The 15,895-nt window shown below is 41.1% G+C and overlaps 1 protein-coding gene across 1 annotated transcript in view; it reads right to left on the minus strand.

Annotated features, from left to right (window-relative positions):
• The window catches only part of LOC136746930 (protocadherin-16), a 126,628-nt gene that overhangs the window by 19,795 nt on the left and 90,938 nt on the right, over nucleotides 1–15,895 (minus strand). Inside the window, exons 3-9 of the mRNA XM_066699817.1 lie at nucleotides 6,216–6,404; nucleotides 4,695–4,926; nucleotides 4,175–4,411; nucleotides 2,059–3,099; nucleotides 1,597–1,784; nucleotides 1,288–1,384; nucleotides 842–999 (exon numbers count right to left, since the gene is read on the minus strand). Coding sequence (XP_066555914.1) covers nucleotides 842–999; nucleotides 1,288–1,384; nucleotides 1,597–1,784; nucleotides 2,059–3,099; nucleotides 4,175–4,411; nucleotides 4,695–4,926; nucleotides 6,216–6,404 — 2,142 coding nt within the window. The remainder of the gene's footprint in view (nucleotides 1–841; nucleotides 1,000–1,287; nucleotides 1,385–1,596; nucleotides 1,785–2,058; nucleotides 3,100–4,174; nucleotides 4,412–4,694; nucleotides 4,927–6,215; nucleotides 6,405–15,895) is intronic.

The raw sequence follows: 15,895 nt of genomic DNA on the forward strand, positions 1-15,895 counted from the left end.
AGCACACAATGCTTGTTAAACACATGGCATTCTCATGTAAATCTCTCCCAGAACTTCAGGTAATTCTAAGCTGCCTCTTGTAATCATATTCAGATCAGGCTTTATTGGAAAACATCTTCCAGTCTGTAATGTGAGTCTGTTGTAAGACTTATTGACCTATTGAGGGACCTAGTAACAGAAACAGGAATATGACATTGACTGGTTAATTAAACAATTAACAATCTAGCCTACACCTATGAATGAAAGGGTTTTGGCTTGTCAGCACATTTCTGGAAGACTTTATGCTTCATATATACTGTTAATACTTTCAATAACTGAAACCAATTAATGGATGTCGTTTTTTTCTCACCTACACTTGACATTTCATTTCTGCCAATACATTTTTTGATTTCCCTGTTTTGACTAGAGATGAAGACATTAAATAATGGCTATGTAATAATAATTAATGATAATACTATCACCTATAGCCAATATTTCATCAAAACATTGACCCAGAGGTACCATCATTCTAGACAATCAAAACCAGGCAGCATGTACTGTGTTTGTAATGTGTCAAATTTAGATTTTATCCAGTTCAGCTGGCAATTTTGTTGCCTGCAAAGAGTAAATCTATGTAGAGAACTCGCAGCAAGTGAATCCACTCGTAAAGAAAGTCACATGGTTGGTAAAATTGTTTGATTTGTGGCAGACACCCGTTCAATCTTTCTTGCTTTTTTTGTGATTGTGACGGATGTAAGGACTCAATTCATATGTTTGGCTTTCACCCAGTCTGAAGTTTACAACTTGACATGGCTCTCTGCTGGTGCTCTGGTCGTCTATGTTCCCTACAGCTTGGACTCACCTGTACAAGCAGGGTGGCGGAGGTGCTCTGTGGAGGTAGCCCCCGGTCTGTGGCTGTCATGGTAAAGGTGTACTCTGCTCTCTCTGTGCGACTCAGAGGAGAAGAGGACCGCAGCTCTCCCGTGTTGGGGTTGAGAGAAAAGCGCTCTGCCCTGGGGCCTAGAGGAGCACAAGAAAGCAAAAACAATTGTAAACACAGACAAAAGACAAACACAAAGCAGTTAGTCTTTCTCCTCCTCATTTATTTGTCTACCGGAATGAACATCACTTTTTGTTTTGAAACTCACAGTGAAGCGCTGATGGGAATGGTTTGCTTTCTATAAACATTAAACAACAGAGATAAATGTTTAAAGTTCCCACACTGTTCCTCAAAACACAATCATAATTTCTCTGATGTTTCTTACCTGGACCACCCTGAACGTTTTTTCTCTACAAAGTCTCACTCACCTGACAGCGAGTAGTAAACGGTGCCATTCTCCCCTTCGTCTGGATCTTTAGCCTGCACCGATCCCAGCAAAGAGCCAGAGGGCTTGCCTTCCAACATCTGTGGGATGAAACCAAGTCTATCAACCAGTGCAAAAATAAAACTATCCACAGCAGCACAAGACAATAGCTTTCCATTGGCTTCTTCATTACAGGCAACAACTAGTGAATGGACAATTCCCAACAAAAACAAAAGATGAGACTTCACCCCCTTTACCAATACTGCTCATCTCAATTGGCCTTGCTGAAGCCACAGAGCAGGTTTCATCTCACCTGCATAAGCAGCTCCCTCCCTGGCTGTGCGTGGGTGAAGGAGGGGGCGTTGTCATTCTCGTCCAGTACTGTGATGTGCACCGTGCCCGTGGCGCTCCGAGGGGGTGTGCCGCTATCCTGTACCAGCACTACCAGCTGGTAACTGGACTGGTGCTCCCGATCCAGAGCCGTCAGGGTGCTGATCTCCCCTGCAAGAGAGCAAGAGGAAGGAAGGCGTGGATGATGGACCACTCAGAAATATATTTTTTTAAGGATTCCCATCAGAAAATGTAACTGAAAAGGGCTGCTTGGCTATCGTAACCAATTTGAAGAACGTGTGTGATTTCTTAATTAAAATCAAAGAGTTGTCAATTTCGGGGTTCACCAGGAGAAGAAAATTACTTGATGTGTAAAAATAGATATTACATTAAATTACCTAATCCATGGAAATAAGTATCATAATTGTGCACGTGGTATGCTTACCGGTTTGGGAGTTGATCTGGAAGTTGCGGTCGGGGTGCAGGAGGCGGAAAGTAAGCCGGCTGTTCAACCCTGCATCTCGATCAGTGGCCGACACTCGTCCAAAACCAGTCCTGGCAGGCAAGTTCTCTCGCACTGCCAGGAAGGCCCGTTCCTGCGTGAGACGAGGGGAGTTGTCATTCTCATCTGTGACTGACACTCGGACTGTGGCGCTTCCAGTTTTCTTCAGCTGTCCGGTCCCGGAGGTAGCCAGGACAGTCAACAGGTACAGGTCCTTGGCCTCCCGGTCCAGGGCGCTCTTCACGAACAGCCAACCGCTGTCAGGGGCGATGCCGAATCCAGCCGCGTCCCCGTCTGGCCGGAGGTGGTAGGCAAGAGGACTGGAGGGGGCCGTGCCGCCTGAGGGGCTGCTGGCAGCCTCCCGGTTTAGAGCTCGCACCTGGAGGAAGTGCGTGTTGAGAGGGGTTCCTTCCTTCAGCTCCACGCGGTAGGTGAGGGTGTCGAAAACAGGGCCTTGGTCATTTTCTGCCTGCACATGCACCACCAGCGTGAAGGTAGCACTCTGCTGGGGAACCCCACTATCTTTGGCCGTCACTTGAAGGTCATAGCGTGGAGTTGTCTCATAGGATAGGCTTCCAATCAGTCGGATCTCCCCACTGCTGCGCTCTATGCCAAAGGTACGCTGCCCGACGGAGGACACCAGGTCGAAGCTTAGCTGCCCATTGGGACCCGAATCACGGTCCTCTGCACGCACCCGGTACACCACCGTGCCCATCTTGGTGGCCTCAGCAAGAAGCAGAGACTCGGAGGATGAAGGCAGGAAGGTGGGCGCATTGTCGTTGACATCAGCGATGGTGATGCGGACCCGTGTCTGCCCAAAGGCTGGGGGCATGCCACTGCGAGCCTGTACCTCTAACTCAAGGGAGGACCGCGCTTCGTGGTCTAGGGGAAGGCTGGTCCGCAGGGCACCAGTCTCCGAGTCCACAGTGAAGTAGCCATCTGGGTCCCCAGAGGAGATGGTGTAAAAGACATCTTTAGAAGCCCCTGAAATAAAGAGATGACTTGAGTTTGCAAAATTCACTCACAAAATGAAACAGTTAACTTCTGCTTTCACAATCTACTTTAGAGATCCGGCCATGAATTTAACTTGATCAAAATTATATGGTTAATGGCACAACAGTCTTTTCAACTAATGAAGAAACCATGCAGCGCTGCAGGCCCATGGTCTGAGTGTCTGTGACAGACGTGGATGAAAGCTGCCCTAGACTGATCTAGGTGATTAACATATTACATTGGAATCGAGTAAATATTTTAGAAATTTAAGAAATAAAAACTTTTTTATATATATATATTATATACATGCAATTATATTAGTAGTAGTTAAATGAGCACAGTACAAAATAAACTAAAACAAAGTGCTGACTGACACCCAATGTGCCCATGTGTGCATCAGACCGTGGAAGTGCTTTCCTTAATAACAAATGAAAGACAAATGTGTTTTTTTATGCAGTGAGACAAGTAAGTATTTCTACATTTAAAGGCAAGGAAAGGAAAATCTTGAAATAATGTTTCAAAATCACAATGGGCCAGTGGAATTTTTTGTATTATTGATGTGACTTAAATGAGGTGTATATAAAACATAGAGTGCCTCCACAGAGTATTTGTACATCTGGTGTGTAAAAACATATGTAACCACTGTATGTAAAGCATTCCTACAGATTTTGTCATATTTCTCTAAGAACGGGCTCCATGTTTCTTATACATAACCTAGTCTCCTAGTCTTATTTAATTTATTTCAAGGACCTATTTAACAGATCGAATCAAATTATTTTATGTGATATTTATGATATGATATATATATATATATATATATATATATATATGAAGTAAAATAAAATATATTGATTAGTAGAATTGTCTCCGGACTTTCTATTGTATGGCCCCAATCCTTTAGGTCTTACAGCAGTCTTCAACCAGTAGCTAAAAATCACGTCTCTCGATTGGTTCAGCCACTAAGTGTTTCGATAAAGTTATTGAAAGCTTGAATGGCATGCAGACCACTGGACCATTCTCCAAGGACAACCCTAGTCTAGGGACCAATATAGAAGGCCACACTCACCATTCCTGCTCAATGCTTGCACCACCCCCACTTGAGTCCCGCGCAACACGTCCTCGGACACAGTGAAGAAGTAATGGGCCTGCTGGAACACAGGGGGCGTCACGGAGCCCGCCACCACACTGATATTGACCCGGGCGTTGACAGGAGCCAGGAGACCCCCGCCGTCCTGTGCAGAGATTACCATCTGGATCACCGAGTTGGCCTTCCCATGGACAGAGCGAGACAGTGAGATAACGCCTAGAGAAGGAGATTGGTGAGGAACACTTGGTGAGGAACTTGCACGTATTGCAATAGACTGAAAAGTTCAAAATGTACAGTAATGCAAGACAAAAGGAAGAAAATGACAAAGGACTGACAGACAAGTAAGATTTAGATAACTAAGCAGGTAGGTGGGTCGATAGATACTCAAATAGATAGACAGTTGAATAAATGCATAGCCAGCTAGTAACAAGGGCATATGAGGATACAGACAAACAGACCGATGGAGAAAAAGAGAGATGGATCATTAATGTCTACAAACCGGTGTCTTTGTTGAGGGTGAAATAGGGCGAGTTGCCTCCTTGAACAGTGCGGTACGTCACTCGTCCGTTCTCGCCCTCATCGTTGTCGTAGGCCGTCACCCGGGCAACCGAGGTCCCTGGCACACTCTGTGTACTCAGGCTGACGGCGTAGTTGACTGGGTAGAAAGTCGGCCTGTTGTCGTTTATGTCAACCAGGAACACTTTGACATAGGCCATGGAGTTGAGGCCACCCTGTGAACACAATGAGACTATTTCTAACAGGATTCAACAGTGTTTTCAATTTTCTTTCTATTCCTGTGGAAAAAAACGAATATCTGTCTAAGGAGAAATGTACATTATATAGATCACATTCTTTACATTCAATAGATCATATTTTTAAGTTTGTACAACACAAGCTCAAATGTAAATATCATATTATACACAAGGTTAACTTACATCACTGTACACAGCAATATCAATACAGTCATAGGAAAAACATTTTGATTTTAGAAACATCTCAAGGCTTTCTTTAACCATCTCAGGAGATTACAACAGTATAAAATCAACACGGGCATCAGTCAGGTGACTACCACCAAATAAATCAGCAAAGCCATTATATTCTATGTATTGACAGGAAACACCTCCTATGAGACATTTGGTAGAAAAGGCTCAAAAGCATAGACAGTCTGACAAAGATGGTTTATTAACCTTTAATGATTCAAGTAAATGCAACAAATCGGCCCAGCCACACAGCAGGATTATACAGAATCCATATGCAGCCTTTCAGTCAGAAAGCAGATTCTGGAAGGACATTAAAGTTCCCCAGGGAGCAGTCAAAGAGAAGTCTGTCATGACTGATGATGGTTGTCACTGTACATCCGGGACTGTTTGTTTCATTGGCTTTTAATTTGGAATATATACCAACAGCCCTCGGGGCAATTTGTAAAAGCAGGTGGGGGTGGTAAGGGGACCTGCTCTCTTACTTATTAAATATTACTGCCTGGCAGTCCTGGTTTTGAGGTATTGCTTCCAATGATTGCTTTACCATTATTGCAGCAATTTCCTTGTATTTTTAGTGAGCATTTACCCTTTGCTTAAATGTTTTTTGGCATAATAAAGCATACGTTCCTATCAAATACTGTATCTTGGCCAGAAAGCTACATTTATCTCTGCTTATATTGTTGTAACTAAAAATCCATTGTTTAGACATTTTAAAGTGCTATTCTCCCCCTCCTTGTGAAGAAATCATATTTGTGTGTGTGTGTGTATAGGCCTATAAAGTGGTCTTTTCTCTCACTTCCATGGAATGTGAAGGCCACTATGGAAATAAGACTCTTGAAAAATTTAAGTATCATTATTTGGAAATATATGTATGTAGAAAATACAAAAACCTCCAAAGGATTCACTAAAGCAATAAAATAGATTTAATTACATTTTCAGAAGGACATTTTGACTGAAAACCCTTTATAATCTGCACTAAGGCTATACAATCATCAAAAGACAAATATTGTAGCAAGCAACAGAACATGTCCTGAACTCACCCCATCAACAGCAGTGACCGTGAAGTCATAGGTGGCAGGACCCTGGTCTCTGTCCAGGGCCACGCTGGTACAGATCTGGCCAGTCTCCTTCCCTATGGTGAACTTGGTGGGCATGACGCTGCCAATCCCAGAGCCGAGTGAGTAGGAAATGGTGCCAAAAGAACCACCATCTGCGTCTGTCGCTGTCACCTGTGCCGAACACAAGAAAACACAGTCAAACTCTCTGGCTTTAATTCCCTTTCATGGAAAACACAGGATTACAGGATTCATACTGTTAAGCCTTTGTGGGCTGACAATGTTGCTAATGTTTGTTAAAACTAGTATTTAGGCAACGTGACAAAAACTTTGTTTCAGAGATGGCAAGTATAACTCATGAATTTACTTTAATCACTGTGCAATGGAACTAGCCAAAATATTTGTTTTAGTGAATACATACAATATTTGTATTAAACATCCTGTGATGTGAATGCACACTGTACTGGATGAAGTGGAAAATGGATGGCTGGAAGATGCAAATGCTTAGAATGACTGCAGTCTTTGTTACTTGTCACTATTTTCTGATGCACTGACTGGATGGTAAACGTTTTTAAAGGTAAAATTGGAGACATCATCAATATTTTAATAACAGCGTTATTTTACGCAAGCAGTTTAATACATCTGATAACAAACAATGAAAGTGATATTTCCCAAATTCGTCAATTTTGTCAGAGCCCTCTTCCTATTGCAGGAAATAGGAGGTGCCTTTGTCACAAGGGAAGTCTGATAATAATAAATGGCCACAAAATAATAAATCAAAGATACCATCATCTGTGCTTTTCTGTTCTGATGTTTAGAAAATATATATTGGAAAAACAAAATAGATTAACTCATATAACAGCAGGATATATGTAATCAGGTTGAAAAGCTGCCTAATATGCCAAGGACGCATAACATATAACACTCAACTGCCAATTATTTGACATTGAAATGCTCCAAATGAAACAGGTTGGACTCTCCCTCTCAAAACGCATCGGGAATGCTAACTAATTTAAAGATGTTTCACTGCACCACGTCTATTCCTAAGAGGGTCAAACTGAAATGCTATGAACAAATCTCTCCAGCGCGAGGATCCCTTGTTGATTCCACTCAAAACGCGTTTTTTGTTTGTATGCGAACGGGTGCCAATACACAGAACGAACCGGCCCTTCTGGCAGGCAGACGCTCTGCGAAAGGGGAGGCTAGGTTGGCCGGCTTTCCCAGAACGAGCAGCTTGTAAAGGAGTGGGCGTCCTGCCAGAGGGGAGACTGTGACTCCTGTCTGCGCAGGGGCTGTGACATGGCCCAGCCCGGCCCGGCACAGAACAGCCCAGTACACTACAGTACAGTGCAGGATGAAAAAATAGTTTTTGATGCATTATATGGCAGGGACTATTCCCCTGTGATGAGGCTGCAGGGCTGCTGCGCGTTACAGCCAGGGCTCCCCAGATCTACAGACGTCAGCCTGCAAGTGAACTCAATTACTGCAGCTCCCAGGCGAGAGAAGGCAAGTAAACCAATAGGCACAGGCCTCGGGACACTCGGCCAGTTAATTGTTTACAAGTGTTGGCTCCTTTCTTTCTGAGGTGAGGTGAGTGGGGGGGAAGGAATTCACTTTTGCATGTTAAAGACTCTTGGATGTGCAATCGCAACTCCGGGAAAGGTGTTGGCGGATTTCAAAACAAAGAACTGCACAAGGACATTGCTATAGCATACGTGTTGTGCGTGTGACCTTGACCTGCCTCTAATGCACACTGCCAGCAAAGTAAATTAAGAATATGTAACATATTAGAATAGTATGGCTTCCCTTACAGCGCAGTAGAAAAATGTTCAGTAAACAAGCGGCAGACAATTTTAAGAATGCAGAAAGTAATTAAAACAGCAACCCCCCCCCCCCCCCCCCAAGCAATGAAAAGAAACAGATTTAAACTCATGTGTCAAGATATCAACAAGCCAGAATTTTGGGAATGATAATAAATCTTTTGTGCACACACTGTGGTTATCGCGTGAGCCCGGTTTGCACTGTCTCATACAGCAGATGGCAGATACAGAAAGGACTTGAGAGCAGAGATCTGGCAACACAACACTTTAATTTTCACAGTAGAAGTCATGGCAGCTGACAGAACGGCCAGTTAGCTCCTGGGATGGTAGAACAGGAAATTGAACGCCACAGTTTGTCCTTAAAAGAAGGGGAAAGCCAAAATGAAGCTAATGCTGACTTGAATTTTATAATATGCCGTTCCACCAATGAAGAATAGTAGGCAGTTTAATGTTTGCTTTCATTACCCCTTTTCTTTCTTTGTTATAATAGCAGGAAAAATCTTTTACATCTCTTTGGGCAGTTAGGGAAAATCATATATAAAAGGAACAGGGACGAACACAACAGAGGAATCCCTATTAGTACAGGCTTGCCACAGCCTCTGGGTCTCTTGTATAATAGTAGGTTTCTTCAAAATAATAAAAATATCAATTTTAACTCTTACAACTCCAACTGATAAAAAAAAGACTGGACTGTGACGGACTTGGAATTCCTATTAATTTTAACTTTTAAAACAGCGGCCAAAAATTGAATTAAGGCTTTTTTTGTAGTACCGAGAAGGTGAAATTATTTATAGATGTAGCTCTCCTTGCGTAGCAGAAGTTGGAAGGGTTGCAAGGGTTGAATTTGTCATGTGGTAACAGGCAGACGAAGGTTAAGGTAGTTCTGACCAGCGGTTTGCTTCACGGATAAAGTAATTTTTCCATGAGAACTTGGATAAGCAAAGAAAGGGGGGGAAGCGCAAGATTCCTTCGGGTCTAGCAGTACTTGTAAATTAATGCTCCCCAACCACACTCGAAGAAAAACATTTCCTCTCGTGTAACAGCTCAGCCATAGAAGTCCTGAATGCAATCCCTTTCAATAGAAACCAAAGTCCTAATCACTTTCCATTTTAGTCACCAAAAGGCATGAAATGTTTATTTTTCTGGGCACAGAGCTTTCATAAAACCTTGGCACTCGGATAATGCATATATTAAATATTTATGATATGAAACCTACAAATGTACTAGAAACAACCTAGCACCTGGGAATGAAAAAAAACAAAAAAAAAACTGGTCATTTAAAACAAGCGATTTATACCTGTAGAACTACTTATTTTTTTATTTGGCCATATAGAGAAGTGGAAAATGTTTCAACATGATTGGAAACTGTTATTTGTTTATTCGCATTGTCCTAATAGATTTACAATTGTATTGATCATGGTGATTTGGGTTCGAGTAGAGTTTAGCTCGTGTTATGGAGTCGTATGCACAAAAATGGCTATAAAGGGATACACACCAAGATGAAAATGGGTATTATATAGTGGTAATGACTGATTGGGAGTTTGGGATTCTGTTACAGTGGAGTAAAGACTGAGTTGGGCCTCATCTGACAGAAAAAGAGAAAAAGGGTATAGGGTAGATTCAATTGAAAGAGATCTGATTGAGTGTGGAGGTGTTACCAAGTGCAATTCTGGCCTTGCTTGCCTGCAGAATAATTTTAGCAAGTTCATCTTGAGTTCAGTGTCGCCTCACCTCCTTTACTGCTGGTTTAATTTGACACCAAATAGGCCTGTGATAGAACTGTAAAGATTGAGAAGTGGGGCTTTTAAAGTGCTGGATCCAAGAAAACCTGACTATAGGCCGGTAGGGAGAGGTGGCTACCGTACAATGTAGTATTCACAACTGAATTCACAACCATTTCAACTAAACCTCAATTGCTGTACACAGTATCAGGTCAGCTAAGTACCTCTGACTCCCAGACACACAGACCTACAATCTCTATTCTCTCTAATAACATGGCTGCAAGACCAAAGCCCTTTCTTTGTGGCTATAAATGACATTTAAATGAAGCAGGGGTATAATGAGGGTAGATGATGATCATACATGAGCTTTGTCTGATTCAAGCACTGCATAACTAGTCAAAAAGAAAAAGTATATAACCCTATTTTAAAAAGATTGCTCCAATGTCATAAAATTCCCAAAAAACAACACAACTATATAACCAAAAGGATTAGAGCAACCAACAAATGCCAGAAGACAGCTGTTCAAAATGTATTTAATAGTGTCTCAGCCCTTCCTTGCACTTCAGGCTGTTGGAGGAATTGTGTGCCTTTCCTCTTGCAGTACAGTAACAGAAATTGTACTCTGTTGTCTTTTGGCCAGACCGAGAAGACAATCAAAATTTTGGCCATCTACTCCTTGAATCACAATGATATAGCTTTATCCTGTCAGGAGAAAACAAATTCCTTCCATGCTGGCAGGACACTGCTGTCCAGAATATTACAATATTTGCTGGTGGTTATGGAATCCTGGCTTGCCCTATTACTTTTGTCAGTACAGTGTCATTATAGTATAAAAAGAAAAGTGCTTCTATTCTAAAATTGTTTCAGGGTTGACAATTCTATGGTTATTTCTGTCTTTCTATCAAAACAAGTAAGTAAGCTCTGGAAAGGCAGATTGAATACAGTGGTTTGCAATAGTCAAGGCACCTCAAAGCTCCCACATGAAACAGTTGACTGCAAGATTTTCAATGGAAAGTGATCAGCATTGCATGAGAGCATTTATCATTTGAAGCCAAACAACCAGCCAGGCCTCAAACCATGGACCTTGAAATTAAGGTGGTTTGCAGTCCTTCAAAGATCCGCTGACTTGTAAAGTCTGACTCAAAAATTATACACGTTGGGATTATGGGAAAATGACTGCACATTTCACAAATAATATCCCAGCAAACACAGCAAAGTAGTGTTCAAGCAGATGATAAATAAATGTGTGTAAAAAACTGACATACACAACTGCTGTTTTTGTAACCATTTTCCCTCCGTTTGGGCAGAGAAACTATGAACATTCACTAAACCTATACATGTTGATCGCAAAAACAATTTAGCAGGGCTGCTGTGGCACCAAATGGATTAGAGTGCTTTAATTGCAATAAAATTCCAACCCTGTCACTGGAGAGAGAAAAAAAAGTCTCAGAAGAAAATGCTTTAGAAGAATTTAAATCTTGTCCAATATTGTTTACTCAGTGTTGGCTAGGTAGCCCTAAAGGTTAATTCACTGACCTTTTAGCCCTTCCATCTGCGCTGACGAGGTCCCAATTTGACTTCCTTTATAAACACAATGAGCATGGTGGTCTCGATTTCATCCTCCCTTATTTTAAATCCACAGTTACTCTACCATAAGAATGACAAAGTATAAAACATACCCCACTATTTAAGTGCATAAACAGTTGACATATTTTCATAGTTCTGCCAAACCGTTATAAAGTATGACTTCTGAGGCTTTCATGGCCATTTATAGCATGACATATTAGCTGACTTTTTTTCATGTGAAAGCTGATTTTCCACAATAGCCACTGTTTGTATCCCTTAACACTGTACAGTAGAGTCGGTTAAATACACAGGTGGCAGCTTTTACAAAAAAAAAATTGTGGTTGAGAACAGCACCATGTGCAACTATATAGGGCATACTTCCACCGAAAACACACTGCCTGATCAAAATTCAGCATTGTATTTGGATTGCCATTCATACTTCAAAATGTTAATACACAAGAGAACCGAAGGGTGTCAGTATGTGCTTGACCCGAGCCTCTGCATTTCACCGTTCTAAAATACTGCCTTAATTAACAAGCGACCGCAAAAATATGAACCTACTAAAAAGTCCTACCACGATTGACAAAGCATTCTGGTAAAGAAATCCTTGGGGATTTATTGAAGTGGATGTGTTGAGACTAAGGATCATGAAAGAAACGAAGGCATTTGGACCCAGAAACGCCCAGCACAAACATAAAGACAGAATAGTAGCTATATAGTACAATTTCCGGCAGAATTATCTGTGAAGAATGGTTATATATATATATATATATATATATATATATATATATATATATATATATATATATATATATTATTTTGGTTATAAACCTGCCCTAAAGGAAGATAATTTGAGAGAACTGTGGATACATTTTATAAATTATAGCTCAAGTAGGGTGATGTCTTCCAAGCAGCTCCTTCTCATTACTTTACAAAAAATAAAATAAAAAAATACACAAATAAATAAAGTTTATGTATGGTCGTAGGTCCTAGAAAGCTGAAGTAACTGGATTATAATCTTCATCTTTTATTTATGGTCTCACTCACTTCCTGAGAGGATCAGGCCGTCTATTGCAACCAAATGAAATATTCTTGTAAGGTGAGAGTCATTCTTTGTAGTAGTCATCTTTTTTTTTTAACTGCAAATTCAATGTTTCATTTTTTTTTTAAATTTTAGTCAAAGGGAAAAGATAATAATAATTCAAGGTCAATAGCCAGCTGTTCTGCTACAGTTTAATCTGCAGACAAGAGTGTAGCTTGATGGGAGCTATCCTTTTAATGTGTTATTGCTGAGTTTGGGCCCCTCACAAAAAAGCTGAAGAAATCTACAGATATGAAGGTCACACATCAATTCCATAATACATTTTGTATTCCAAAAATATACATTTCACTTAGAAAAAGGTCAGCTGTCTCTAGAAATATCTATGCAATTTGGAAAGGGAAGAACACCACAAAGAGCTCTTCTTTCAGATGGGTTCATGCCATTTTCAATAAAAAATGGTTCAGCATATCATGATCACGACCATATGAAAAACATAAACCCCAAAATGACAGGTATCAATGTTGGGGTGACAAGAACAGGCCCATCAGCATGCTTTGGGGGAATTCCTGCCGTCAACTTCCTGCCACATACAACTCTTTAAAAGAATTCCTGGCGATGTTTACTCTGGAAAGTAAAAGTGTTATGAGCAGAAAAGCATGAACTACCATGACCCGTTCCATTGAACTTGAACACGTATACTAATACAATGTAAGCAGTCCATTATCGAAAAGGAGAAAGAGAAAAATAGAACCATTTTTTTCTTAAGAGTGAGAAGAACTGCCTGGAAATCCCTGAAAGTCAATCCACGTCAATCCACTTCTTCGTTTGAAACCAGAAGACCCTGAAAATGGAGGGGAGTCCTCCATGCAATTGTGTTTTATCGGAATGCAAAGTCAAATAAGCGCGTTTCAAAGAGCCTAAGGCAAAACCACCCAATCAGGTTTCCCTGACAAACACAACGGGTTGCAGATGAGAAATTGCACATGCCAACAGACGGATTAGCACGTGCATTTGTGGACCTGTATGCAAACTCGCCCAGAACTTGTCAATAGCCTGTAAATACCCTCTCTGATTATGACCTCTTTTAAAGACAAATAAACAGAAGCCTGACCTAATCCTGAGCCGACCAACAACTTCCCTTAGCACAGGATCACTGCTAACCAGCCACGTAGCTATGTCTCCCCTTTGGCTGTGAATAGTCTGAGATAAAAATAGGCAAACCCTATTACAGGCAAATACTGCACAGACAATAAAGTACTTGCTTTCGTACGTGTGCCCTGCTGTTCTCAGGTCATAGCAAAGTGAGAGACTGAAGTCATCTTTAAGAGGAATTTAAAAAAAAAGCTACATCATGGTAAATGAAAGAGCACTTGCCACCTTAACAGGATGGGTCACAGCAATTAATCGACAGTAACCACCTTCAGGGGCATTCTAAAAGGTTCACCATGCAGGAAGCTTTACCGAATGGGACGTCTGTTGGCGCCATGAGTTGGCAATGTGAAAAATAAAATACAAAAATTGACTAGGTCATAGGACTGAAAAAGAAGATTGTACACCCAATTAGCGGTTGCCAGCCAGCAGAAAGAATGGGAAATGTCCATTCATAATAGCAAAACCAAAGATTTAAGGAAAGAAAAAAGAGAGAGAACAGAAACTGCTTAAAGGGATGGATTTCTTTAATGTCCAATAAGTTCCATAAAACAGTTTCTGGGATTCTGTCAAATATGTTTCCAAAGCAAACAAGTTGGGAAGGAGAAAAAGTATGGACTGCTTTTATAAATTAGTTTGTGGTAATAAGCGAAAGGGACTACTTAAGGGTTGGTTAAGTATGTGTTACATTACCAATATATTATAGAGACTATGATGAAAAAAGCTGTTGCAGAGGAAGTCAAAACTCCACTTTTCTGTGAATGGGAAGAAAAAGTCCAATATTCAAGAATCACAGGGGGTTTAAGCAGTGATTTACCAGTGGAATGCATAGCTTCATAAAATGTCCCATTACATATGAATACATCTTTGATTAAATGATTTGATCACCATACACCATGTTTTATTCAAGATGGTATTCGGTAGAACCAAAACCAGCGCTCAAGAGTGAGTAATTCACAGCAAACTGGTTTTCTCGTAAAAAAAAAAAAAGTATATAGGTCCTGTATGCTGTGGAAAGTGATCTGGAATTGTACTAGAGTGGCAAAAACCTAAATGTGGACATTGGACAGAATGTAACTCCTTCTCAAGGGGATTAGACAAAGAAGACATTGTTCACTGTGAAGAGTGAGGTGGACTACAGCAGGAGAAATAGTGTGGCAGTTGTGAAGCAGTGGGGACCTCTAAAAATGAAGAAACAACAACCGCAAAAAAAAAAAAACCTGCCAGTTCCCCAACCAAACAGGGAAAGTCTTTGTAGTTGCTGTGCCCTTCTTTCTTTTTCTTTCTTTTTTTTTCAACAGGCATCTAAAATATCATCTCTGACATGAATCAGTCATCATTTAAATGTGTTGGACAGCGAAAGCCTGTAAATGTAGCAGCAGGGAGTTAGTCTGTAAAGTTAACATTTCGGTAGAACGGCAGAGCCATCCAAAAGCCTACAAACATCCTGGACAAAGTTTACATCAACGCTTCGAAAATGACTTCTATGCGGTCGTTGGCTAGGAGTTTTATGAAAGCCAAGCAGGTGGTGGAGACTCTGCAATGTCACAGCATCAGTCAAAGTGATCTCTGTAGAAATTGATGTCTGAATTTTGTTTATATTACAAAGATTGTGGCTGATCAACTAGTTTGCAGGTGTCCTTAGAGAAATACAAAACAATCCAGCAACATACGGCTAAGGACTATGGTATCCATTGGTATAAAAGCTGTCTATCCACTAATCATCTTAACATTGCAAGCTTTGGAAGTGCGCCTCTCTCAGGATGTGTATTAGCATCCTGGTTTTCTTTGTCTCGGCAGCAGTTTTTGCCGCATTGCTAATTTTTATTTTTGCAATATTGGAAATATGTTCTGTGAGTGTAGGTTTTGACATTATTACCATGTGTCCTCCCACTGCGATTACTGGAGAAATATAATTATGCAGCCTTTTATACCTGAAAAACTACTTAGGGGCCAGTGCATGCCTGGCAGAGTGTCGCCGTCATAGTCAATTTTCTTTGGCGTATCATCCTTGCATACCCTCCCGGTTTTCTGCTTGTGTTGGTTTGTTTTGTAGTTCCCTGATAATTGCACACTTTTTATAAATTACTCCTTGTCCCCCAAATATCAGTCACACAAACATATTTGTCGTGGTGGCCAGAGCCTTGGCCCTTCTCTGTGTTGAGATGAAAGAGCACAGGGATCTTTTTTCTCCTTTTTTTTGTGCTTTGCTCAGCGATAAGACACAAATGAGTTCCCAGCTGCTCTTGCTGCCTCTGCTCTCAAGGGAAGAAGCGGGATGAGAAAGCCAGACTGTTGCAGCGCTTCAGAAGAACTGTGTCTGTCTGAATCACACTGCGGCTTCCACGGAGGAACATCCGTCAGGGC

Source organism: Amia ocellicauda, chromosome 3, assembly GCF_036373705.1.
Source record: "Amia ocellicauda isolate fAmiCal2 chromosome 3, fAmiCal2.hap1, whole genome shotgun sequence".
In the NCBI taxonomy this organism is placed as follows: Eukaryota; Metazoa; Chordata; class Actinopteri; order Amiiformes; family Amiidae; genus Amia; species Amia ocellicauda.